A 25665-nucleotide genomic window follows, 5' to 3' on the forward strand; every position below is an offset into this window, starting at 1 on the left:
CCTGAGCTTACATCAATAGGTCAGCCCAGGTCACTGCAGGGGATGACGAGCGCTGCCATCAGGAGGTTAGATGAGATCACCTGCTGTGACTATCTCCTGCACTGCTGACGTCAGCGCTGTCACTGACTTCTATGCCAGCCGCGTTCTCAGCAGTAATGCGAGCCCGTGACGTTACTGCTAGTGACAGTCTCGGGCCGCCCGCGAGACGGGTATAGAAGGCAGTGACAGCGGTGACGTCAGCGGTGCAGGAGATCGTCACAGCAGGTAATGATCTCATCTAACCTGACCGCAGCGCCCGTCATCCCCGCGGCTGCACGCACTGCAGGGTGACAAGCTGCTGACACTGTGGGCAGACACTGACATTGCTGTGCAGGCAGCCGCGGGGCTGGAGCGGGACAGACTGCACGGGCACCTGGAGGTCACACGGAAGCGCTTCTGTGCGGCGTCCAGGGAGTGTGATCCGTGTGTTTACTCTGCTCCACTTCCTCTTCTGTCATAATGACTTCACTTCCTTCAAAACCGCAGGCAGCGATGAGCATTACCGCAGGTAAACCGCGGCTATATCGAGGGTATGCCGCACATCATTTGCTACCTGCGGTATACCCCCGGTATTTCGCGATTACATTACAGTGAATGGAGTGAAATACCGGGGGTATACCGCAGGTACCTGCGGAAAAGAAGTGACATGCACATTTTCTCAAGAAATTCTGCAGAAAGAATTTTCTTGAGAAAAAAACGCAGTGTGCACACAGCTATCTTTTTTTTCCCATAGGTTTTGCTGGGAAATGTCTGCAGGAAGATTACAAACATTTCTCAAGAAATTTCTGCAGCAAAACCGCGGGTAAAAATGCAGTGTGCGCACAGGGCCTAAAGGGAATGTGTCATCAGAAAACGATCTATTGTGGAAATCAGGTTTTGGTTTGAAATGTATTATTTTTAATTTTGGCGATGTTTTTTTTTTTTTTCTATCTCACACTCTTCACTAAAAATGTGAAGTCATGCAATTGTAACATCGGCCGTTAGGGTTATTTTAGTCCCTAACTTCCAGTGATATCCTTGAAACAACAAATACATTAGAGGGGTGGTACACTACTCTGTAATAGTGGCCACCTCTCTGTAAAACTGATAGGGAAGGCGTTTTCTAAAAACCTTGCGTAGTGCATTCTGCCTCTGAGTGGCGCTATTGCGGTCTGCTCATCCCCATAAAGTGACCCCACCCCCTCCCTTCCCCTGGGCTCCATGACCTCTGAGATCCGGTGATGTCATGTCAACTTCCAGTTGACCCGACCTCACCGAGGCCGGCCCCAGTCTCCCTGAGTGACTGGGCTCTGGGTGGCGTTTCATCGCTCATCACAGTGCAGCATGTCGTACACGCTATCCTTTGCTTTAGAGAGCCACAAGCAGGTGCGATGCTGGGCTGTGATGAGCGACAAAACACCACCCACAGCCGGCCTCAGTGATGTGAGGTTAACTAGAAGTTGACCTGACCTCACCAGATCCCAGTGGTCACAGAGCCCGGGGGTGGGGGGTGACAGGGTCACTTCATGGGGATGAGCGGGCCGAAATAGCGCTGCTCAGAGGCAGAATTGGCTGAACAAGGTATTTAGAAAAAGCCTTCCCTATCAGTTTTTCGGAGATGTGGCCGCTATTGCAGAGTATTGAACTTCCCTTTAGTAGCAATGGCTACAAAGTTTCTGAAGGACGGGGAGGTGGGAAAAGGCCTTTTATGATTTGGTTGTTTCTGTGATCAGGAATTGTAATCCTGCCTCTGATGATAAAACTCCTGTAAGCTCTTCCTGAAAGGAAGGACGACATCGTTAACGAGATGTCGCTGGGGTCACGGAATTCTTAACGCACATCTGGCCTCGTTAGTGACGTCAGTGTGTGACCCGTACAAGCGACCGCTAACTATCCGAAATACTCACCAAATCGTTGATTGTTGACGCGTCATTCATTTTCAAAATATCATTGCTTGTTCTGGACGCAGGTTGTTCGTTGTTCCTGAGGCAGCACACATCGCTACGTGTGACACCCCGGGAACGACGGACAACACCGTACCTGTGTCCTCCGCCAACGAGGTGGGAGTGACGTTCATGATGCTGCTCTCCATCCCTCCACTTCTATTGGTGGCCTTCTGTGTGACGTCGCTGTGGCACAGCACGAACAGCCCCCTTAAAAAAAGAGGTTGTTTGCCGACCACAGCGATGTCGTTGGGTAAGTTGGTGTGATGCTTACCGGCGATATTGTTCGCCACGGACAGTGATTTGCACATGACGCACAAACGACGGGGGCGGGTGCGTGTAAAGCAGCCTTTAGAGTCTAAACCAGTGACCAAGCTGAAAAATGCAGGATTACTAAATTTGTAATATCTAAATGGAAAAAAAATGAATTGAAACACACAAACCTGATTAAAGCAATTTTCTGATGACACATTCCTTTCCTCAGATACTTGTGGCATCTTCATTGGATATATTATAAATATCTGATAGAGATTTTAGACCGTCCGTAGAGGTCCTACCTTGTGACCCTGAAGAACGGTGGAAAAACCTGCAGGTCAGTCTCCATTATAGTAGGTGGGTGACCCTTGAAGACTCTCACCGTTAGTACTCTGCCCCCTTCGGTATTAGTGTAGCATGTGTCCACCTCTACAAACAAGGCCGGTTTAGCCGTAATATATTTTGGGGCGAAAGATCTGTCCATGATACAAATGAAACATTTGCTACTAGAGTCGATAATGCAAAATCAGACATTCGTTGATTGGCGAAATTATATCCGGGAAGTATGCCAACGTTCCCTAAATGATGCTCCAGCCACGGGAGGCCTGGGAGAAATTGTTCAGATTAACGAACGTTTAATGCGTGGTTGCAGAAAATACAACAGGGGATGTCTTCTGCAGGGAAATCGCGTGCCGCCAGCGCAACAGAATTATGGGAACGAGGTCGTTGGTCCGTGGATTTTCGGACTTACGCATGTTCCACGTGCTTCATCAGAACAAACAAACGTTGGCGACCGATAATTCAACGCCATATAGCACCCGACACATTAATCAGATCAGACGAATGGGCCGCTTACCGGAACATTTCCACATGGCAAGGTTTCAATTACATGCACGAAACGGTGAATCATCACAGAATTTCATTGCCCATATCACGCATAGCAAACATGCAAAGGATCGAGTGCCACTGGGGTCACATTAAAACCAAAATATTGCGAAAAATGAAAGGTACATCGCTGAATTTATTGCCTGGTCACTTGACTGAATATTGGTGGAAAAAGATACACAACGAAGCACCATTCAATGCCATCGTAGATGAAATAGCTGCGCAAGTTCCGCTGATATAATCGCAATTTCTGGTAATTTCCGACTGAATGAGGTCCTATGCATTTTTACTGTTTATTTACTTTGTTTGACACAAATACATCGACTGACTGAGGTCCTATGAATTTTTACTTTTATTTTATTTTATAGTGGTGGACACATTTTGTTTGTTTCATTTGATAGGGGTGGACACATGCTACACTTAGGCCCTGTGCGCACTTACCGGATTTTGCCGCGGATTTTCCGCGGATTTGCTGCATGTTTCGCTGCAGAAAATGTTCATAACATCTCTGCAGTGAATCACCAGCAAATCCTATGGAGAAAAAAAATCCTGTGCGCACTGGGCGGAATTTGACAGCTGCATGTTTTGCTGCGGGAATCCCGCAGCAAAAACAGGTGCATGTCACTTCTTTTCCGCACATCGCTGCGGGATTTCACTCCATTGACTCCAATGTTAATCATGAAATCCCGCAGGGAATAACGCAGGCAGCAAATTCTGTGCGGTTCACTGCGTTTTCCTGCGTTATTCCCTGCGGTATTTCGCGGTTTACCTCCAGTAATGTACATCGCCTGTCTGCGGTTTGCAGGGAAGTGATGTCATTACAGGAAGAGGAAGCCGTGCAGAGAGTAAACACACACAGATCACAGACACAGAACACATCACAGACATAGAACACATAGACACAGACACATAGAACACACATAGAAAGAAAACGGAAATATAGGAAAAAAAGAACGTGGGCTCCGCTGCATATTTACCATCCAGCCGAGGTAAGCACACAGCGGCGGCCCGGTATTCTCAGGCTGGGGAGGGAGAGGGGCAGGGGTAATGTCCCCCGCCTCACTCCCCCTCCGGTAGCCGAGAATATCAGCCGCAGCTGCCCCGGCACTGTCGCATGCATTATGCGGCAGGCACCGGGAGTGTCCTCGGCTCTTCCTGCCGCCGCCTTAGCAGTGGCGGTCAGGGTAATATAACAAGGGGTTAATGGTGGTGGATCACCGCCATTAACCCCAGGCTTGATCATGGCAGCGTCTATGTGACAGCTGACATGATCAACCCGTAAGTAAAGTGAATAAAACACAGACACCGAAAAATCCTTTATTTTAAAATAAAACAAACAAGCCTCGTTCACCATTTTATTAACCCCTCCCGCAACAAAACTCCGGCGTAATCCACAGCTCCGACATAATCCACAGCTCCGGCTCCTGCTTCCTGCACTGCTGACATCCAGCCGCGACTGTCACAGACACAGGCTGAATGCAGCAGACAGCAGAGGTAATTACCGGTCATTTCCCACGGCCGGTAATGTGAACTCACTGCCGACCGTGGGAAATGCAGCGATCTGTCCTCTATCTATCTATCTATCATCTATCTATCCCTCTATCTATTCTTCTGTCTCTTTATCTATCTATCTACTATCTCAGAATTAAATGACTTTTTTTTTTTTTTTTTTTTTTCAATGTGCTTTATTGCATTGAATGCAATAAAGCACATCCCAACCCACATGCGGCAAAACCGCGAATAATACAGCGGTAAACCGCAGCAAACCGCGGCAAACCCGCATGCGGGTTTTCGGGTGCGGTTTCCCGCGTTTTTTTTACCGCGGGTGCGGTAATCTTTCAGGAGCAAGCGAATTTTCTCAAGAAAATTCCATTTCCCAGTGACGCACATAGCCTAATACCGCCCCCTTCATTCTTCTGGTTATGGGGCCTCAGCCGTCAGACCTCGTCCATGCCTTACTATAAAAGCCTTGAAATGAGCCTCATAGAAATACAGAATCTCTGACTCCTGGTCTGCACATAATGATGCGGGTCATGGGGTGTAATGTTGGGTGGGAATAGAGGTGATAAAGACCCTGGCAAAAAATGACTGGCACTACCTATTACTTGATGTCTGTGCAAATAGAGGCAAAGATTCAGCATGATATTGATGACTTATTCTAATGGCAGGTCAACAATATCATAGTACGGGACAACCACTTTAAAAAGAAAAGGCCTCTTCATTTCGATTTCACTATAGACTTTAAAGGGAATCTGTCAGCAGGTTTTTGCTACTTCTGAGCAGCATGATGTAGGCATAGAGACCTGTATTCCAGCAATATACCACTTAGTTTACTGGGTGCAGCGTTTGTGACCGAAGAGTTTTTAGAGCTCAAAAACAAACCCCACCCACACCACAGCTTTCTGTGTACAATATTTATTGACAGTAAGCTGCTAATCAGTGCTGGTGTTGGACAAGGAGGCATGTGCTATGTAGTCCAGGCAGTGATGATCTCCTGCTGATAAACACTCATTGTATTGAAACAGCAGCACACAGCTTAATAAGTGGCACTTCCCTGAAATCAGTGTCTCAGCCCCTACATCATGCTGCCTTCAGATTACATAGCAAAAATGTGCTGACATATTTCCTTTTAAGGGAGCCAGTCACCATGAGAATGCAATGTAATTTGCTGGCTGCCTATGAAAGAGCAAGAGGAGCTGAGCAAAGGGACATATTGTTTTATGAGTAATGATTCAGTATAACCTGTTTCTTTATCGTTCCTTTGGGAGACCCAGACCATGGGTGTTTAGCTTCTGCCTCCGGAGGACACACAAAGTACTACACTTAAAAGTGTAGCTCCTCCCTCTGAGCTTATACACCCCCTGGTAGCCAGTCCTAGCTAGTTTATTGCTTTGTGTCAGGAGGCATACATCCACACATGCATTCTCATCTGATTTGTTTGACTTTTGGAAAGAGTTTGAAGAAAAGCGGGTCCATGTCTGGACTCCCGGCATGTCCCTTCTCACCCCACTGTGTCGGTGGTGTTGTTAAGGTTGATTTACAAGGCTGCAGCCTTACATGTCGCGCTCCTTCACCATCCCTTCTGGGCTCTGGCTTGAAGTGGGAGCCAGCACGGTCTCCATGCCTGGCAGGAGTCCGGTCTCCATCCACAGCCCCTTGAGGATTCTGTTGGACCGGAGCACTCATCCCCAGGGACATGGCCCTGCGTCTCAGCAGCTAAGTACCTGAGACGTTTATGTTGGGGGTCCCGGTTCTTTATTGTAAGGGGAGAGTGTGCTGTATGTGATTGTTTTAACTTTTCCGGCGGGTTCTCTAGCTTTTGCCTGAGAACCGCGCCGATGGTGCCTGCTTGTCGGCCTCGCCGCTTAAATTTAGACCCTGGCTTCGCCGGAGGCCTAGTTTCATTTTCCTGCCCTCGCATGTCACTCATGCAGAGGGACAGGTTCGGCTCCTCCCGGTGGCCGTTCTACACAGGGGAGGGACACTCCCCACTGCTGGGGCGTCCCTCCTTCCCTGCAGGTCTCTTTTGCCGTCCAGTTCCCGCTCTTTTATAGGAACGCCCTCTTCTCATGCAGAGTTCACTCTGCTCTGGGACATCCTGCATTCTGCATCTCTGCTGAGGTGCTGCGACTGGGGGACCGGGCTTCGGGATCTGGAGGGCACACAACACCGCGCTCAGCGGTCTGGTAAGCCACAGCCGGTCTCCGGTTGTGGACCTCTGTATATTCTCCCTGGGGTTCATTCTCTGCAAAGCCCCCACTCCAGCAGCATGGTCTCTCAGGCTGCTGCTGCACCTGTGATTGAACCCCCGGCCTGGGTAGAGTCCTTTTCTAGGTCCATATCCCAGTCATTTGCTGAGTCCATGGGGTTTTGTCCAGGACTTTGATGAATATGCATCAGCCCCCCTCACAGGGTGCCTCTAATACTCTTGACAGAGGACTCCTATCCTCTGACCTCCGTCCATCGGAGCTCACGGAGGATTCATCATCTGATCCCAGACCCCGTCCTTAGAGAAGGCGCAGGGTTTCCTCCCCCTCCCCATCCCACGGCTCTGTCTCAAGAGCTGACTCTCTAGATGAGGAGGATGCCCTCACTGGGGGCTCGGAGGCTATGTATCCCATCGATTTCTCTGAGGGTGACTCAGATCTTAGTGATTTGATTGCTTCTATTAATTCTGTGCTGGATCTCAATCCGCCAGTATCAGAGGAGCAAACCTCTCTGGCAGAAAAACATCAGTTTACCTCGCCTAAGAGAGTGAAGAGTGTGTTCTTTAACCACTCCAGTTTTCAGACTGCTGTGACCAAACCCAGGGCCTTGACTGACAAACGCTTTCCAGAGCGTGGTTCTGATGACCGGTTTCCATTTCCACCTGAGGTGGTCAAGGAGTGGTCCTCACTCCCCAAAGGTAGACCCTCCGGTGTCTAGGCTCTCAGCTCGGACCGTTGTGTCGGTGGCTGACGGCACCTCACTTAAGGATTCCACTGACCGTCAGATTGACCTTCTGGCCAAATCTGTGTATATGAAGCTGCGGGGGCCGCGTTTTCCCCGACTTTTGCAGCAGTGTGGGCTCTCAAAGCCATCTCTGCTTCTCTAGAGGAGATGCATTCCCTCACCAAGGAATCTATGCCTGAGATGGTTACCTTAACTGCTCAGGCTTCAGCTTTTTCATCCTATGCCATGTCTGCCATGCTAGAGGCTGCTCACCGCACTGCGGTGGCTTCAGCTAATTCTCTTGTTATCCGCAGGATTTTGTGGCTTCGAGAGTGGAAGGCAGATGCTTTTTCCAAGAAGTTTCTTGCTGGGCTCCCTTTTGCTGGTTCACGGCTGTTTGGTGAACAGCTGGATGAAATCATTAAAGAAGCTACTGGCGAGAAGAGTACTTCCATGCCACAAACAAAGACCAGGAAACCCGCCCAGGATAGGAATCAATCGAGGTTTCGTTCCTTTCGTTCCTCCAACTGGTCATCCTCTAAGCCTTCCGCCTCGTCCGCTAACTCAGCCAAGGATCAGAAATCCAACTGGCGCCCAAAAGCGCGTCCGCAGAAGACCGCAGGAGGTTCTGCCACTAAGACAGCTTCCCCATGACTCTCGGCCCGCTCCAGCCACGTCCTTAGTCGGTGGCAGGCTCTCCCACTTTGGCGACGCTTGGTTAAAGCAAGTCTCCGATCAGTGGGTGAGAGACATCATATCTCACGGCTACAGGATAGAATTCTCTTCCAGCCCTCCAAACAGATTTTTTCTCTCAACTCCCCCCTGCTCCAAGGCCGCCGCCTTCTCGCAGGCCGTGGCGTCCTTGCAGGCAAACGGAGTGATTGTCCCAGTTCCCGCTCAGGAACGGTTCAGAGGTTTTTACTCAAATCTCTTCCTAGTTCCGAAAAAAGGACGGTACCTTCCGGCCCATCTTGGATCTCAAGCTTCTCAACAAGCATGTCCGGGGTGCGGGCATTTTCGCATGGAGTCTCTGCGATCAGTCATTGCCTCTATGACCCAAGGGAGTTCCTGGCGTCCATCGACATCAGAGATGCCTATCTACATGTGCCAATCGCAGTGTCACATCAGCGTTGGTTTACGTTTTGCGATAGGAGAGGATCATTTCCAATTCGTGGCTCTCCCCTTCAGGTTAGCCACGGCCCCTCGGGTATTCATCAAGGTCATGGCGGCAGTGATTGCGGTCCTGCACCTCCAGGGGTTAGCAGTGCTTCCTTATCTGGACGACCTTCTGGTCAAGGGTACATCCAGCGCAGACTGTCAGCTGAGTGTTTTGCTCACTCTCGCCACCCTAGCCCAATTCGGGTGGATTGTCAATCTTCCCAAATCCACTCTGACTCCGACCCCAGAGTCTCACGTACCTAGGGATGCAGTTCGAGACTTTGCCGGCACTTGTGAAGTTGCCCTTAGACAAACAGCTGTCACTCCGGTTGGCGGTGCGCTCTCTCCTGAGGCCCCGCCGTTATACCCTCAGGCGTCTGATGCAGGTGCTGGGTCAAATGGTGGCCTCCATGGAGGCGGTTCCCTTTGCCCAGTTCCATCTGCGTCCTCTGCAGCTGGACATTCTCCGCTGTTGGGACAAGCGGCCTTCCTCCTTACAGAGGTTAGTGGCTCTGTCGCCACGGACCAGGAGCTCTCTTCAGTGGTGGCTTCGACCCCTCTCCCTGTCCCAAGGGCGCTTCTTCCTGACTCCGTCCTGGGTGATTCTCACCACGGATGCCAGCCTATCCATCCGGCTGGGGAGCGGTACATCTCCACCACAGAGCACAGGGCACTTGGACTCCGTCCGAGTCAGCCCTTTCAATCAATGTGCTGGAAACCAGAGCTGTGCTTCTAGCTCTCCTAGCCTTTCACCACCTGTTGGCGGGCAGGCACATTCGAGTCCAGTCAGACAACGCGACAGCGGTTGCCTACATCAATCACCAAGGCGGGACACGCAGCCGCCTGGCAATGTTGGAGGTCCAACGCATTCTTCAATGGGCGGAGGACTCCAAGTCCACCATATCCGCAGTCCACATCCCTGGCGTAGAAAACTGGGAGGCAGATTATCTCAGCCGTCAATCCGTGGACGGTGGCGAGTGGTCCCTGCACCCGGCAGTGTTTCAGTCAATCTGCCGCAAGTGGGGCACTCCGGACGTGGACCTAATGGCATCCCGTCACAACAACAAGGTTCCGGTTTACGTGGCTCGCTCCCACGATCCTCAGGCCTTCGCCGCGGACGCTCTGGTTCAAGACTGGTCCCAGTTTCGTCTGTCCTACGTGTTTCCCCCTCTAGCTCTCTTGCCCAGAGTCCTGCGCAAGATCAGAATGGAGGGCCGTCGAGTCATTCTCTTTGCACCGGACTGGCCCAAGCGAGCTTGGTATCCGGACCTGCTCCAACTGTCCGTGGAGATGCCGTGGCATCTTCCGGACCGTCCAGACCTGCTCTCGCAAGGTCCGTTTTTCCGCCCGAATTCTGCGGCACTCAAATTGACGGCGTGGCTCTTGAGTCCTGGATTTTGACGGCTTCTGGTATTCCTCCTGAAGTCATCTCCACTATGACTCGGGCCCGTAAGTCTTCCTCCGTCAAGATCTATCACAGGACTTGGAAAATGTTCCTGTCCTGGTGTCGCTCTTCCGGCCATTCTCCTTGGCCATTCTCGTTGCCGACCCTTCTGTCTTTTTTACAGTCCGGTCTGCAGCTAGGACTGTCCCTTAACTCTCTCAAGGGACAAGTCTCAGCTCTATCAGTGCTGTTCCAGCGGCGTCTTGCCCGGCTGGCTCAGGTCCGCACCTTCATGCAAGGTGCGTCTCACATCATTCCGCCTTATCGGCGGCCCTTGGATCCCTGGGACCTTAACTTGGTCCTCACGGTATTGCAGAAACCCCCTTTCGAGCCCCTTAGGGAGGTTTCTTAGTATCGTTTTTTTCAAAAGGTGGCCTTTCTAGTTGCCATAACTTCTCTCAGGAGAGTCTCTGATTTGGCTGCGCTCTCCTCGGAGTCACCTTTTTTGGTTTTTCACCAAGACAAGGTAGTTCTCCGTCCGACCCCGGACTTTCTTCCTAAGGTGGTCTCTCCCTTCCACCTTAACCAGGATATTTCCTTGCCTTCCTTCTGTCCGGCCCCTGTTCATCGCTTTGAGAAAGCGCTGCATACTCTAGATCTGGTGCGTGCTCTCCGGATCTATGTGTCTCGTACCGCTGCGCTTAGGCGGTGCACCTCTCTTTTTGTGCTAACCACAGGGCGGCGCAAGGGTCTCTCTGCTTCTAAGCCGACCTTGGCCCGTTTGATTAGATCGACCATTTCGGACGCCTACCAGAGTGCTCAGGTGCCTCCCCCGCCGGGGATCAAAGCACACTCGACCAGAGCTGTCGGTGCCTCTTGGGCTTTTAGGCACCAGGCTACGGCTCAACAAGTCTGTCAGGCTGCCACTTGGGCTAGCCTGCATACCTTTTCGAAGTACTACCAAGTGCATGCTCATGCTTCGGCAGATGCGAGCTTGGGCAGACGCATCCTTCAGGCGGCTGTCGCCCACTTGTGAAGTTAGGCTCCGCCTACTTCTTAGTTTTTTCTGTTTATTCCCACCCAGGGACAGCTTTGGAACGTCCCATGGTCTGGGTCTCGCAAAGGAACGATAAAGAAAAAGAGAATTTCGTTACTTACCGTAAATTCTTTTTCTTATAGTTCCGTATTGGGAGACCCAGCTCCCTCCCTGTTGCCTGTTGGCAATTTTCTTGTTCCGTGTGTTATCACCGGCTGTTGTCGTGGACAGAGTCTCCGGTTGTTCTGGCTCTTGCTCTGTTCTATTTGTGGGTGGCTATTCTCCTTCAGCTTTTGCACTAAACTGGCTAGGACTGGCTACCAGGGGGTGTATAAGCTCAGAGGGAGGAGCTACACTTTTAAGTGTAGTACGTTGTGTGTCCTCCGGAGGCAGAAGCTAAACACCCATGGTCTGGGTCTCCCAATACGGAACTATAAGAAAAAGAATTTACGGTAAGTAACAAAATTCTCTTTTTTTTAATCATTTAATCCTGTACACTTTCTAGGATTTTCAGTCTAGTGGGCAGTCCTATTAGTGATTGGCAGCTTTCTTTGTTTAGGTGTGTGTGTGTGTGCAGAGACAGCTGTCAGTCACTGATCGGACCGCCCACTGGACTGAAGAGACAGCTGTCAGTCACTGATCGGACCGCCCACTGGACTGAAGAGACAGCGGTCAGTCACTGATCGGTCCGCCCACTGGACTGAAGATCCGAGAATGAGTAAAGGTTTAAAAGAAAGGGTATACAGCATCTTTTCTCACAAATGTATATATCAATCTGCTGTATAACATGGGGTCTGCAAATTGCACGGCTTTTTCATGGTGACCGGCTCCCTTTAAAGGGAAGGTGCCATGATTTTTTTGTTTGTAGTAATAATTATTGATTATGTAATCAATTATTTTTAACACAAAATTAATGCATTGGTTTATTTTTTATTTACATTTTTTTTTCTTCAGTCTCAGTGCGCTGCTGTTTTCATTTGCTGGTGCGTAAAGTGTCTGAGCCCGACACTAACATTAAATATGGCAGCCCCTGGATATAGGAGCCTGCGATTTGGAGGCCTACTGCATCTCCTGCATTGTGGCTACCACCAGCTGTGACTAGGCATGTCCCCTGAGCCGTCCAGGTCACAGCTCTGGCAGGAGATTGGTGCCATTTTTGTTTTTTCATATTTTGCACCATAATTTTTTTTTTTTTTTTTTTTTTTTTTTTTTTTTTATAAATGTGAGCAATACTTTTACATTTTTTCAATTCTTGAAGAAAATTTCTTTATGATGGCACCTTCCCTTTAAAAAAAAAAAAAAAATAGAAAAAAAAGTCCATGTATGTTTTGTTTTTGTTTTCCAGCTTGTTTATCATCGGCTTCTTTTATAGGACTTTTAGAAAAATGTGGGAAAAAAACATTTGACAACGATAAAACAAAACATGCTACAAAGTAATGGAGTGTTTGAAAGGGCTGAACAAAAAAAAAGGTTTTGTGTGAAGTATTTCTAAAAATGTGAGCAGCCAAGTATTGATGGTCCCATGATTTGACAGTGCTGGTCTCCATGTGTTATGTCTCTGAATTGTGCCATTTCTCTTTTACTCCTTGTGGAAATCAATAGATGATTGGGCAGAACTGTTCCCCTTGTTTATTGGAGTCACAGGCTGGGAGCTTGAATTGTAGGAAGGTACATGTACTGTATATAGGAGGAAAAGTGTCATCATCCTCTTATCCTCTCTCTTCAGAAGGACGCCCCGGCCGCATTAATCCTTACACCTACCAGGGAGCTGGGGGTGCAGATAGAGAAACAGGCCCAGGAGCTGATGTTTAAACTCCCCCAAATGAAGACTGCCCTGCTGGTAGGGGGGATGCCACTGCCCCCACAACTGCACCGACTGAAGCAAAACGTGCAGGTAACGGACAGCATTTCCGATGTTATCATCTAACAGGCCAAGTATTATTTCCTGAGCTTGTTTTTTATAAGCAGATGTAATTGCAGAATTCCTTGCGTCCAGTTCCAAGCTGGTTTTTATAAAAATGTTTTCTAATAGATCTGTTAGGAAAAATAAAGGAGTTGTGCGGACCATGGAGCGTTTTATTTAATGCTGTGAATTTACATAAACTAAGGCTTACAGAAGTTGTCCGAGTGTAGGATATTGATGGGTTATAAATATCAGATTGGTGGAGGGTCCGATATCCCCACCCATCAGCTGTTTTATCGGCTCCATTCAATGTGTAGAAGCCTATGCAGAGTACTGCAGGTAAACTTGTATTGAAGCCGATCTGCAGTACACGGCAGCAGACGCAACACATTGAAAGGAGCCGAACTTTTCAGTGGGTATATCTAGCCATCAGGAGATGAAACAGCTGATCGGTGGGGATGTCAGACCCTCCACCAAGCTGATATTTACGACCTTTCCTAGGCATAGATCATCAATGTTTTATACATTGACAATTCCTTTAATGCTGCCAGGACCCATAGAGGAATTGTACGATTCTGCTCCCCAATGAAGACAGTAATGGGCAGTTCTTGCTGCTTACCGAGCTATACTTACTCTGTGACAGCAGGGGGAACCGCACAGTCTGGTCCTGGCAGCATGGAGGCTGCATTTGTAGATCAGTCATGTATGAAATATGACAGAGAAGTGTGTACTATGCACTGCCCAGGCTCACTTGGATCTATTTGTTAATTGACTTTACTTTGGTGATAAAAATATTCTCCTCCTTATTTTCAGGTTCTTATTGCAACTCCCGGAAGACTCTTAGAAATCATTAATCAAAATTGTGTAAACCTTAGAGAACTAAGGATCCTAATACTGGATGAGGTAAGTGAACATGAAAGGGTTGATATGTATCATATCTACAGACGCTGATGCTTTGCTTCCTGCACTCCTGAAGATCGGCCGTTCAGACCAGCGGCATGGTCATTGAACCCTCCATATTTCAAGGAGAGACAGGAGGGGCGCAGGGGCACAGAAACTGCCTGGATCCGATCTGGTCAACTTCAGAACAGAACTTGTACTTTGTATTTCTAGGGAACTGGCCATGCTCATGGGCTGCAGATGGGGCTGGTAATCTAGGGTTTGCAAAGTAATCTGTAAGATTAAAAATTCATGACTGTAGAAGAGAGAAACTGCAAAGTTTCTTGATTTTACATGCGATTTACAATTTTAACTATTTAAAAAGCAGCAAAATATAGGTTAAGACTAAACAAAACCCTGAAAATATTATTCTTTAATAGTCTATATATTAAAAACATGTATTCACATGCAAACCCAGAAGCAGAGTATGCATGGTTCAAGAATGATTGGAGAAACGCACCAGAAAGACAGTAAGGGTAAGGGCTGTGAACCCTAGAACAGGGGTCTCAAACACGCGGCCCGCGGGCCGCATGCGGCCCTTCAGGTGGCTTCTTGCGGCCCGCAGGCCCGTGGACCCGGTAAAGATGGCGACCGGTGCAGGGGCCGCAGCTGTCAGTTATTTATTTCAGCCTACAGTTTTGTCTTTGCCGCGCACAGTGAAGTTCTCGCTGCAGAACGCAATAACAGCCGCCTGCCAATCAGAGGCAAGCACCTGCTGCATATGACCTCAGATGCTTGCCTGTGATTGGCCAGTGGCTGTTGTGCAGTGAGAACTGCTCTGCACGCGCCGGCCGAACGTTCAGCGATGACAGCAGCTGTGATCATTACCTGGTCCACGTGCCTGCGTGCTGCTGACAGCAGGTGAGAAGAATGTTTTCGTGTTGCTGGCTGAGGCTGCAGTCTGTGTGTGTGTCTGTGTCTGTGTCTCATGCCGTGTGTGTGGTTCTGTTGCTGGCTGAGGCTGCACTGTGTGTGTGTGGTAGCTGAGGCTTCACCGAGTCCACGTGCCTGCATGCCGCTGACAGCAGGTGAGAAGAATGTTTTCGTGTGTGTGTTAGCTGAGGCTGCACAGGGTGGGGGGGATGTGTATTAGCTGAGGCTGCACAGGGTGGGGGGGATGTGTATTAGCTGAGGCTGCACAGGGTGGGGGGGATGTGTATTAGCTGAGGCTGCACAGGGTGGGGGGGATGTGTATTAGCTGAGGCTGCACAGGGTGGGGGGGATGTGTATTAGCTGAGGCTGCACAGGGTGGGGGGGATGTGTATTAGCTGAGGCTGCACAGGGTGGGGGGGATGTGTATTAGCTGAGGCTGCACAGGGTGGGGGGGATGTGTATTAGCTGAGGCTGCACAGGGTGGGGGGGATGTGTATTAGCTGAGGCTGCACAGGGTGGGGGGGATGTGTATTAGCTGAGGCTGCACAGGGTGGGGGGGATGTGTATTAGCTGAGGCTGCACAGGGTGGGGGGGATGTGTATTAGCTGAGGCTGCACAGGGTGGGGGGGATGTGTATTAGCTGAGGCTGCACAGGGTGGGGGGGATGTGTATTAGCTGAGGCTGCACAGGGTGGGGGGGATGTGTATTAGCTGAGGCTGCACAGGGTGGGGGGGATGTGTATTAGCTGAGGCTGCACAGGGTGGGGGGGATGTGTATTAGCTGAGGCTGCACAGGGTGGGGGGGATGTGTATTAGCTGAGGCTGCACAGGGTGGGGGGATGTGTATTAGCTGAGGCTGCACAGGGTGGGGGGGATGTGTATTAGCTGAGGCTGCACAGGGTGGGGGGGATGTGTATTAGCTGAGGCTGCACAGGGTGGGGGGGATGTGTATTAGCTGAGGCTGCACAGGGTGGGGGGGATGTGTATTAGCTGAGGCTGCACAGGGTGGGGGGGATGTGTATTAGCTGAGGCTGCACAGGGTGGGGGGGATGTGTATTAGCTGAGGCTGCACAGGGTGGGGGGGATGTGTATTAGCTGAGGCTGCACAGGGTGGGGGGGATGTGTATTAGCTGAGGCTGCACAGGGTGGGGGGGATGTGTATTAGCTGAGGCTGCACAGGGTGGGGGGGATGTGTATTAGCTGAGGCTGCACAGGGTGGGGGGGATGTGTATTAGCTGAGGCTGCACAGGGTGGGGGGGATGTGTATTAGCTGAGGCTGCACAGGGTGGGGGGGATGTGTATTAGCTGAGGCTGCACAGGGTGGGGGGGATGTGTATTAGCTGAGGCTGCACAGGGTGGGGGGGATGTGTATTAGCTGAGGCTGCACAGGGTGGGGGGGATGTGTATTAGCTGAGGCTGCACAAGGGTGGGGGGGATGTGTATTAGCTGAGGCTGCACAGGGTGGGGGGGATGTGTATTAGCTGAGGCTGCACAGGGTGGGGGGGATGTGTATTAGCTGAGGCTGCACAGGGTGGGGGGATGTGTATTAGCTGAGGCTGCACAGGGTGGGGGGGATGTGTATTAGCTGAGGCTGCACAGGGTGGGGGGGATGTGTATTAGCTGAGGCTGCACAGGGTGGGGGGGATGTGTATTAGCTGAGGCTGCACAGGGTGGGGGGGATGTGTATTAGCTGAGGCTGCACAGGGTGGGGGGGATGTGTATTAGCTGAGGCTGCACAGGGTGGGGGGGATGTGTATTAGCTGAGGCTGCACAGGGTGGGGGGGATGTGTGTATTAGCTGAGGCTGCACAGGGTGGGGGGGGTGTGTATTAGCTGAGGCTGCACAGGGTGGGGGGGGTGTGTGTATTAGCTGAGGCTGCACAGGGTGGGGGGGGGTGTGTATTAGCTGAGGCTGCACAGGGTGGGGGGGTGTGTGTATTAGCTGAGGCTGCACAGGGTGGGGGGGTGTGTGTATTAGCTGAGGCTGCACAGGGTGGGGGGGTGTGTGTATTAGCTGAGGCTGCACAGGGTGGGGGGGTGTGTGTATTAGCTGAGGCTGCACAGGGTGGGGGGGTGTGTGTATTAGCTGAGGCTGCACAGGGTGGGGGGGTGTGTGTATTAGCTGAGGCTGCACAGGGTGGGGGGGATGTGTGTATTAGCTGAGGCTGCACAGGGTGGGGGGGATGTGTGTATTAGCTGAGGCTGCACAGGGTGGGGGGGATGTGTGTATTAGCTGAGGCTGCACAGGGTGGGGGGGTGTGTGTATTAGCTGAGGCTGCACAGGGTGGGGGGGGTGTGTGTATTAGCTGAGGCTGCACAGGGTGGGGGGGTGTGTGTATTAGCTGAGGCTGCACAGGGTGGGGGGGTGTGTGTATTAGCTGAGGCTGCACAGGGTGGGGGGGTGTGTGTATTAGCTGAGGCTGCACAGGGTGGGGGGGTGTGTGTATTAGCTGAGGCTGCACAGGGTGGGGGGGTGTGTGTATTAGCTGAGGCTGCACAGGGTGGGGGGGTGTGTGTATTAGCTGAGGCTGCACAGGGTGGGGGGGTGTGTGTATTAGCTGAGGCTGCACAGGGTGGGGGGGATGTGTATTAGCTGAGGCTGCACAGGGTGGGGGGATGTGTATTAGCTGAGGCTGCACAGGGTGTGTGTGTGTGTGTGTGTGTGTGTGTGTGTGTGTTTGTGTGTTAGCTGAGGCTGAGGCACATTGCTACAAGGGGACAAGGATGCACACATTTTTACAGAATGTGGAACAATATGGGGCACATTACTACAAGATGTTGGCCAAAATTACTATGCGGTGGTTATTGTAAAACTGTATTACTTACAAAAAGGGGAAAAAATGTAAAAAAAAGTGTGTATGTATTTTTGTATATATATACATACATATACACACATTACACATTTGTTATAATGGACAAATGAAAAATGTTCAAAAACAGTGATTCAAGGGTGTATAGAAAGAAAAAATGGTACCACTACCAATGTCACTTTGTCCTGAAAGCAATGCGGCCCCTCAAATTATTTTTTTCCTGTGTGCGGCCCATACACCCAGCCGAGTTTGAGACCCCTGCCCTAGAAGATTATCCCCTACATAACCACAGAGGTTGGCACCCCAAGATCTATACGGCAGGCATGTCTAGCATGGTAGACCACATAAATATATTGTACTAGAAGGTGGCCCGATTCTACGCATCGGGTATTCTAGAATTTACGTATTGTGTAGTTAATGTATGATTTTTGTTATATATATATATATATAGATGTTGTTGTGTGTAGTTACCAAGTGTTTGTGTAGGGCGCTGTACATGTTCTAGGTGTTGTCTGGGTGTGGCGGGGGGTGACAGAGGTGTTGTTTGTGTGTTGCGTTGTGGGTGTTGCGTTGTTTGTGGAGCGCTGTGTGTCTGTAGCGTTGTGTGTGTGTGTTGTGCGGTTTGTGTGGGTGTGGGGTGTGTGTGTGTGTTTTGGTGGGAGGTATGTTTTGTGCAATGTGTGTGTTGTGCAGTATGTGCGTATATTTGTGTATGCTGTGGTGTTTGTGTGTTGGGTGTTGTGTGTGTGCGGCGTTGTCTGTGTGTGTGGGTGTCTGTGTAGGGCGGTGTTTGTGGTTCCCAGTGTGTGTGTGGTGTGTTGTGCAGTGCGTGTGTGGCGGTGTGTGTGTGTGTGTTTTGGGGGGAGGTGTGCACCCCCCATCGTGCTCCATCCCCCATGCTGCGCACCCCCCATCGTGCTCCATCCCCCATGCTGCGCACCCCCCATCGTGCTCCATCCCCCATGCTGCACACTCGCCATCGTGCTCCATCCCCCATGCTGCGCACCCCCCATCGTGCTCCATCCCCATGCTGCGCACCCCCCATCGTGCTCCATCCCCCATGCTGCGCACTCCCCATTGTGCTCCATCCCCTATGCTGTGCACTCCCCATCGTGCTCCATCCCCCATGCTGCGCATTCCCCATCGTGCTCCATCCCCCATGCTGCGCACTCCCAAACGTGCTCCATCCCCTATGCTGCGCACTCCCAAACGTGCTCCATCCCCCATGCTGCGCACTCCCCATCGTGCTCCATCCCCCCTGCTGCGCACCCCCCATCGTGCTCCATCCCCCATGCTGCGCACCCCCCATCGTGCTCCATCCCCCATGCTGCGCACTCCCCATCGTGCTCCATCCCCCATGCTGCGCACTCCCCATCGTGCTGCATCCCCCATGCTGCGCACCCCCCATCGTGCTCCATCCCCCATGCTGCGCACTCCCCATCATGCTCCATCCCCCATGCTGCGCACCCCCCATCGTGCTCCATCCCCCATGCTGCGCACCCCCCATCGTGCTCCATCCCCCATGCTGCGCACCCCCCATCGTGCTCCATCCCCCATGCTGCACACCCCCCATCGTGCTCCATCCCCCATGCTGCGCACCCCCCATCGTGCTCCATCCCCCATGCTGCGCACCCCCCATCGTGCTCCATCCCCCATGCTGCGCACTCCCCATTGTGCTCCATCCCCCATGCTGTGCACTCCCCATCGTGCTCCATCCCCCATGCTGCGCACTCCCAAACGTGCTCCATCCGCCATGCTGCGCACTCCCCATCGTGCTCTATCCGCCATGCTGCACACTCCCAAACGTGCTCCATCCGCCATGCTGCGCACTCCCAAACGTGCTCCATCCGCCATGCTGCGCACCCCCTATCATGCTCCATCCGCCATGCTGCGCACTCCCAAACGTGCTCCACCCGCCATGCTGCGCACTCCCAAACGTGCTCCATCCGCCATGCTGCGCACTCCCAAACGTGGTCCATCCGCCATGCTGCGCACTCCCAAACGTGGTCCATCCGCCATGCTGCGCACTCCCAAACGTGCTCCATCCGCCATGCTGCGCACTCCCAAACGTGCTCCATCCGCCATACTGCGCACTCCCCATCGTGCACCATCCGGCATGCTGCGCACTCCCAAACGTGCTCCATCCGCCATGCTGCGCACTCCCAAACGTGCTCCATCCGCCATGCTGCGCACTCCCAAACGTGCTCCATCCGCCATGCTGCGCACTCCCAAACGTGCTCCATCCGCCATGCTGCACGCTCCCAAACGTGGTCCATCCGCCATGCTGCGCACTCCCAAACGTGCTCCATCCGCCATGCTGCGCACTCCGAAACGTGCTCCATCCGCCATACTGCGCACTCCCAAACGTGCTCCATCCGCCATACTGCGCACTCCCCATCGTGCACCATCCGGCATGCTGCGCACTCCCAAACATGCTCCATCCGTCATGCTGCGCACTCCCAAACGTGCTCCATCCGTCATGCTGCGCACTCCCAAACGTGCTCCATCCGCCATGCTGCGCACTCCCAAACGTGCTCCATCCGCCATGCTGCGCACCCCCCATCATGCTCCATCCGCTTAGGAGTGCGCAGCATGCCGGATGGTGCACGATGGGGAGTGCGCAGTATGGCGGATGGAGCACGTTTGGGAGTGCGCAGCATGGCGGATGGAGCACGTTTGGGAGTGCGCAGCATGGCGGATGGACCACGTTTGGGAGTGCGCAGCATGGCGGATGGACCACGTTTGGGAGTGCGCAGCATGGCGGATGGACCACGTTTGGGAGTGCGCAGCATGGGGGATGCAGCACGATGGGGAGTGCGCAGTATGGCGGATGGAGCACGTTTGCTCAGCCTCTCTCTTTCCAGCCTCCCTCAGCATCAGCCCCCCCCTCCCAGCCTTCCCCAAGATCAGCCTCTCTGCTCCCAGCCTCCTCCAGCACGCCGTGCTCCTCTGCCGACACTCACCCACACCCGATCGCATCCACTCACCCACACAACCGATCGCATCCACTCACCCACACAACCGATCGCATCCACTCACACACACAACCGATCGCATCCACTCACCCACACAACCGATCGCATCCACTCACACACACAACCGATCGCATCCACTCACACACACAACCGATCGCATCCACTCACACACACACCCGATCGCATACACTCACACACACACCCGATCGCATACACTCACACACACCCCCGATCGCATACACTCACACACACCCGATCGCATACACTCACACACACAGACACTGACGATATTGCACATACGCGCTGATACTCACAACATCCGGGGATATCACATGCTTCTGGCCATGTGATCCACCCGCAGGTCCTGGAAGCTCACAGCACAATATCGCCGCCGAGAAGCAAGCGATATCCCAGGATGTTGTGAGTATGTGGATGCGATGTGATGTGTGTATGTGAGTGAGTGTGATCTGATTTGTGTGTGTGTGTGTGTGTGTGTGTGTGCTGTTATGTTATGTATGTTCTGCAGCTGCAGGACCTTGATGTGTGGATGCGATGTGATGTGTGTGTGAGTGTGAGCCGGTGTACACTGGTAACTATGATACACATCGGGTAACTAAGGGACCTTAGTTACCCGATGTGTATAATGGTTACCAGCTTTCACGGCCTCCGTTAAGATCCCAGCATCGCAAGGTTATGTCTGGCGCTGCCGGGATCCTGACGGAGCCGGTGTAGAAGCAAGCGATATCCCAGCATGTTGTGAGTGTGTGGATGTGATGTGTGAGAGTGAGTGTGATCTGATGTGTGTGTACTCACCTGGGAATCGGAGCCCCGTGTCAGTTGGGCCACAGCGAGCGTGCATTGCGTGAGGGGGCGGGGCCTGCAGAGAGCCGGGGCGAGAGGCCAATCCGTGTGGGGGGGCGGGGCCATGGCGAGCCCAGCGGCCAATCAGCTTTGTGTCACCGTAAGGACACAATTTCGGAGCATGACAGACAGACAGACAGACAGATAGACAGATAGACAGACAGACAGACAGAATAAGGCAATTATATATATAGATAAAAACAACAATTCTACTTAGCTCAGCGGCACAACGGCCCAATACGTTTCCCTCTCTTTTTTTCCTCTCCAAAGATTAATCGGGCATCCCCACTGTGGGGTCAAGAATGTAGGGTGCAGTATTTAGATGTACACTGGTGGGCTGGCATGCCATGATATGGACATGTCGTGGAAAGAGGGGAAACGCATTGTGCCACTGAGCGAAGTATAATTGTTGTTTTATACATTCGCATTTATGTGGGCTACCATGCTAGACATTTTTGGCATATAGAGCCACACTAGGATATTTTTTTTATATATCCGAGCTCTTATCCACGGTTCATTTGGATTTAATGGAAGATCTCTGCATTTCTGTAGCATTTGTGTCCTATGCATATTGTCATCTTAAATAACCAACAACCATCAGAGAGGCATATTCATTGCTTGTGTCGGGTGCAGTAACTGTGTACGACATGTGGCTATTTAATGCTGATTAGCCATATTCTAGTGCTCACTCATGCTAAAGGTAATTTGCCTACACAGTACAGTGTAGTCTGTAGCAGGAATAGAGGGGGATAGCTGCCGAGGAGTGGGGGTCCCACATCGCAATCTTAGGGTGCCAACCTCCGCGGTTAGATGGGTAATAATCTTCTAGGGTTCAGATCCCCCCCCCATTACTGTCCTTCTGATGCCTTTTTCCAATCATTCTTGTACCATGCGTACTCTGCTTCTGTGTTTTTATGTGTATACCTGATTTTAATATATAAACTATTAAAGAATAAGACCTTAAGGGTTTTGTTTAGTATAATATTAACCCATTCACCCCCGGCCACTAAAACACCCTAATGACCGGGCCATTTTTTGCAATTCTGACCAGTGTCACTTTGACAGGTTATAACTCTGGAACGCTTCAACGGATCCTGGCGATTCTGACATTGTTTTTTCGTGACATATTGTACTTCATGTCAGTGGTAAATTTAGGCCGATATTTTTTGCGTTTATTTGTGAAAATTTAGGAAATTGTGCGAAAATTTGGAAAATTTCGCAATTTTCAAACTTTGAAAATTTATGGCCATAAATCTGAGAGATATGTCACACAAAATAGTTACTAAATAACATTTCCCACTTGTCAACTTTACACCAGCGCAATTTTCGAAAGAAATTTTTTTTCGTTAGGAAGTTAGAAGGGGTCAAAGTTCATCAGCAATTTCTAATTTTTCCAACAAAATTTACAAAATATTTTTTTTAGGGACCACATCACATTTGAAGTGCCTTTGAGAGGCCGAGGTGACAGAAAATACCCAAAAGTGACCCCATTCTAAAAACTGCACCCCTCATACTGCTCAAAACCACATCCAAGAAGTTTATTAACCCTTTAGGTGCGTCACAGGAACCAAAGCAATGTGGAAGGAAAAAATGAAAATTTTACTTTTTAACACAAAAATGTTACTTTAGCCATAAAATTTTCATTTTTACAAGGGAGAAAAGAGAAAGTGCACCCTACAATTTATTATGCATTTTCTCCTGAGTACGCTGATACCCCATATGGGGTAAAAATCAATTGTTTGGGTGCACGGCAGAGGTCGAAAGGCAAGGAGCGCCATTTGAATTTTTGAACACAAAATTAGCTGCACTCATTAGCGGACGCCATGTCGGGTTTGAAGACCCCCTGAGGTGCCTAAACAATGGAGCTCCCCCACAAGTGACCCCATTTTGGAAACTAGAGCCCTCAAATATTTTTTCTAGATGTTTGATGAGCACTTTGAACACCTGGGGGCTTCACAGAAGTTTATAACGTTGAGCCGTGAAAAGAAAAAAACATTTTTTTACCACAAAACTGTTGCTTCAACTAGGTAGCTTTTTTTTTCACAAGGGTATCGGGAAAAAATGCAACATAAAATGTATTGTCCATTTTCTCCTGAGTACGCAGATACCTCACATGTGGTGGAAAGAAATTGTTGGGCGCATGGCGGGGCTCAGAAGAGAAGGGCACCATTTGACAGCAAAATTGATTGGAATCATTAGCGGACGCCATGTCACGTTTTTAGACCCCCCCCCCCCATGGTGCCTAAACAGTGGAGCTTCCCCACAAATTACCCCATTTTGGAACTAGACCCCTCAAGGAATTTATCTAGATGTTTAGTGAGCCCCTTGTACCCCCAGGGGCTCCACTGAAAGTTGATAACGTTGAACCGTGAAAATTATTTATTTTTTTTAAAAAAAAATTTTTAAATTTTTGCAGCAACAAGGTAGTTTTTTTTTTTTCTCTTTTTACAACGGTATCAGGAAAAAATGCACCATAAAACGTATGGTGCAATTTTTCCCGAGTACGCAGATACCTCACATGTGGTGGAAATCAATTGTTTGGGCGCATGGCGGGGCTCAGAAGACAAGGAACGCCATTTGACTTTTCAAACGCACAGACGCAGTGCACTGATCGGCCGCTGCAGGAGGCACGGTCGGATGAGATACAAAAAGCGCTGGGGATATGAAAAAAAAAAAAAGTCACGCCAAAAATTGAGCAGGGATGTTGATCCGCGCTCAGCGGGACGCACGGACAGATGCGATACTTTTTTTTCCGTATCCCCGACGCTTTTTGTATTGCATCAGTCCGTGCGTCCCGCCGAGCGCTGATCAGGGATGCACATAACGGATCGGCATCCCTGCTCAATTTTTGGCGTGATTTTTTTTTTCCGTATCCCCGATGCTTTTTGTCACGCCAAAAATTGAGCAGGGATGCCGATCCGTTATGTGCATCCCTGATCAGCGCTCGGCGGGACGCACGGACAGATGCAATACAAAAAGCGTCGGGAATACGGGAAAAAAAGTCCCGCCGAAAACTGACCACGGATGCAGATACGTTATCTGCATCCCTGATCAGCGCTCGGCGTGACGTACGGACGCATGAGGTGTAAGAATTGACAGGGGATAGAGGAAAAAAAGAAAAAAAAAAAAGTTATACTCACATTACCCAGAGGATTTGCAGGAGGAACAGCTTTGCAGCAGCCAGCAGGCAGGAAGTTGGACAGCTCAGCAGAAGACCCAGGAAGAAGGACCCAGCGATGGAGGCAGATGTGATCGGCCGGTGAAGACAGGTAAGAGGACGTCGGGGGGACAGCAGAGGGGGAGGGGGAGAGCAGAGGAGGGGGATACCGGAGGAGCTGCATTATAGAGATCACGGGGGAGGCCGGCAGACTGGGATGTCTGGGGGCAGACTGGGATGTCTGGGGGCAGATCGGGAATGCTGGGGGCAGATCGGGAATGCTGGGGGCAGATCGGGAATGCTGGGGGCAGATCGGGAATGCTGGGGGCAGATCGGGAATGCTGGGGGCAGATCGGGAATGCTGGGGGCAGACCGGGATGTCTGGGGGCAGACCGGGATGTCTGGGGGCAGATCGGGATGTCTGGGGGCAGACCGGGATGTCGGAGGACAGATCGGGATGTGGGGGGGCAGATCGGGGGGGCAGATCGGGATGGCGGGGGGCAGATCGCAGGGGGGCACGGGCAGGGGCCATTACGGGAGCGCGCAGGAGCAAATCACAAGAGCGCGCAGGGGCTGCAAGAGAGCAGGGGAGGAGGGATACCGGAGGAGCTGCAGAATAGAGATGGCGGGGGGCAGATCGGGATGGCGGGGGGGCAGATCGGGATGTCGGGGGGGCAGATCGGGATGTCAGGGGGGCAGATCGGGATGTCGGGGGGGGGGGGGGGGGGCAGATCGCAGGGGGGCACGCGCAGGGGCTGCAAGGTGAGCACAATACTCACCGCTCCTGCGACGTGACGTGACGGCAGCGGCAGCAGCAGCAGTGGCGTGGTACCACTAGTACCAGCCAGTGCTGCACGCTGTAGACATGTTGGGGGAGGGTCCCCAGACCAGCACAGGCCTGGGGAGGGCGGCCACCGGCAGATCAGACCACCCCACTGCACACTGATTGGAGCGATTGCGCGTCATTGCACGATCGCTCCAATCAGTGCTGCAGGGGGGGGCCACGGTGTCTGCTTGCTTCCAGCCAATGATCGGAGCT

General features: G+C 51.3%; 1 protein-coding gene across 1 annotated transcript in view; it reads left to right on the forward strand.

Annotated features, from left to right (window-relative positions):
* The window catches only part of DDX59 (DEAD-box helicase 59), a 57160-nt gene that overhangs the window by 3331 nt on the left and 28164 nt on the right, over positions 1–25665 (forward strand). Inside the window, exons 2-3 of the mRNA XM_075320952.1 lie at positions 12837–13004; positions 13827–13916. Coding sequence (XP_075177067.1) covers positions 12837–13004; positions 13827–13916 — 258 coding nt within the window. The remainder of the gene's footprint in view (positions 1–12836; positions 13005–13826; positions 13917–25665) is intronic.

Source organism: Anomaloglossus baeobatrachus, chromosome 8, assembly GCF_048569485.1.
Source record: "Anomaloglossus baeobatrachus isolate aAnoBae1 chromosome 8, aAnoBae1.hap1, whole genome shotgun sequence".
In the NCBI taxonomy this organism is placed as follows: Eukaryota; Metazoa; Chordata; class Amphibia; order Anura; family Aromobatidae; genus Anomaloglossus; species Anomaloglossus baeobatrachus.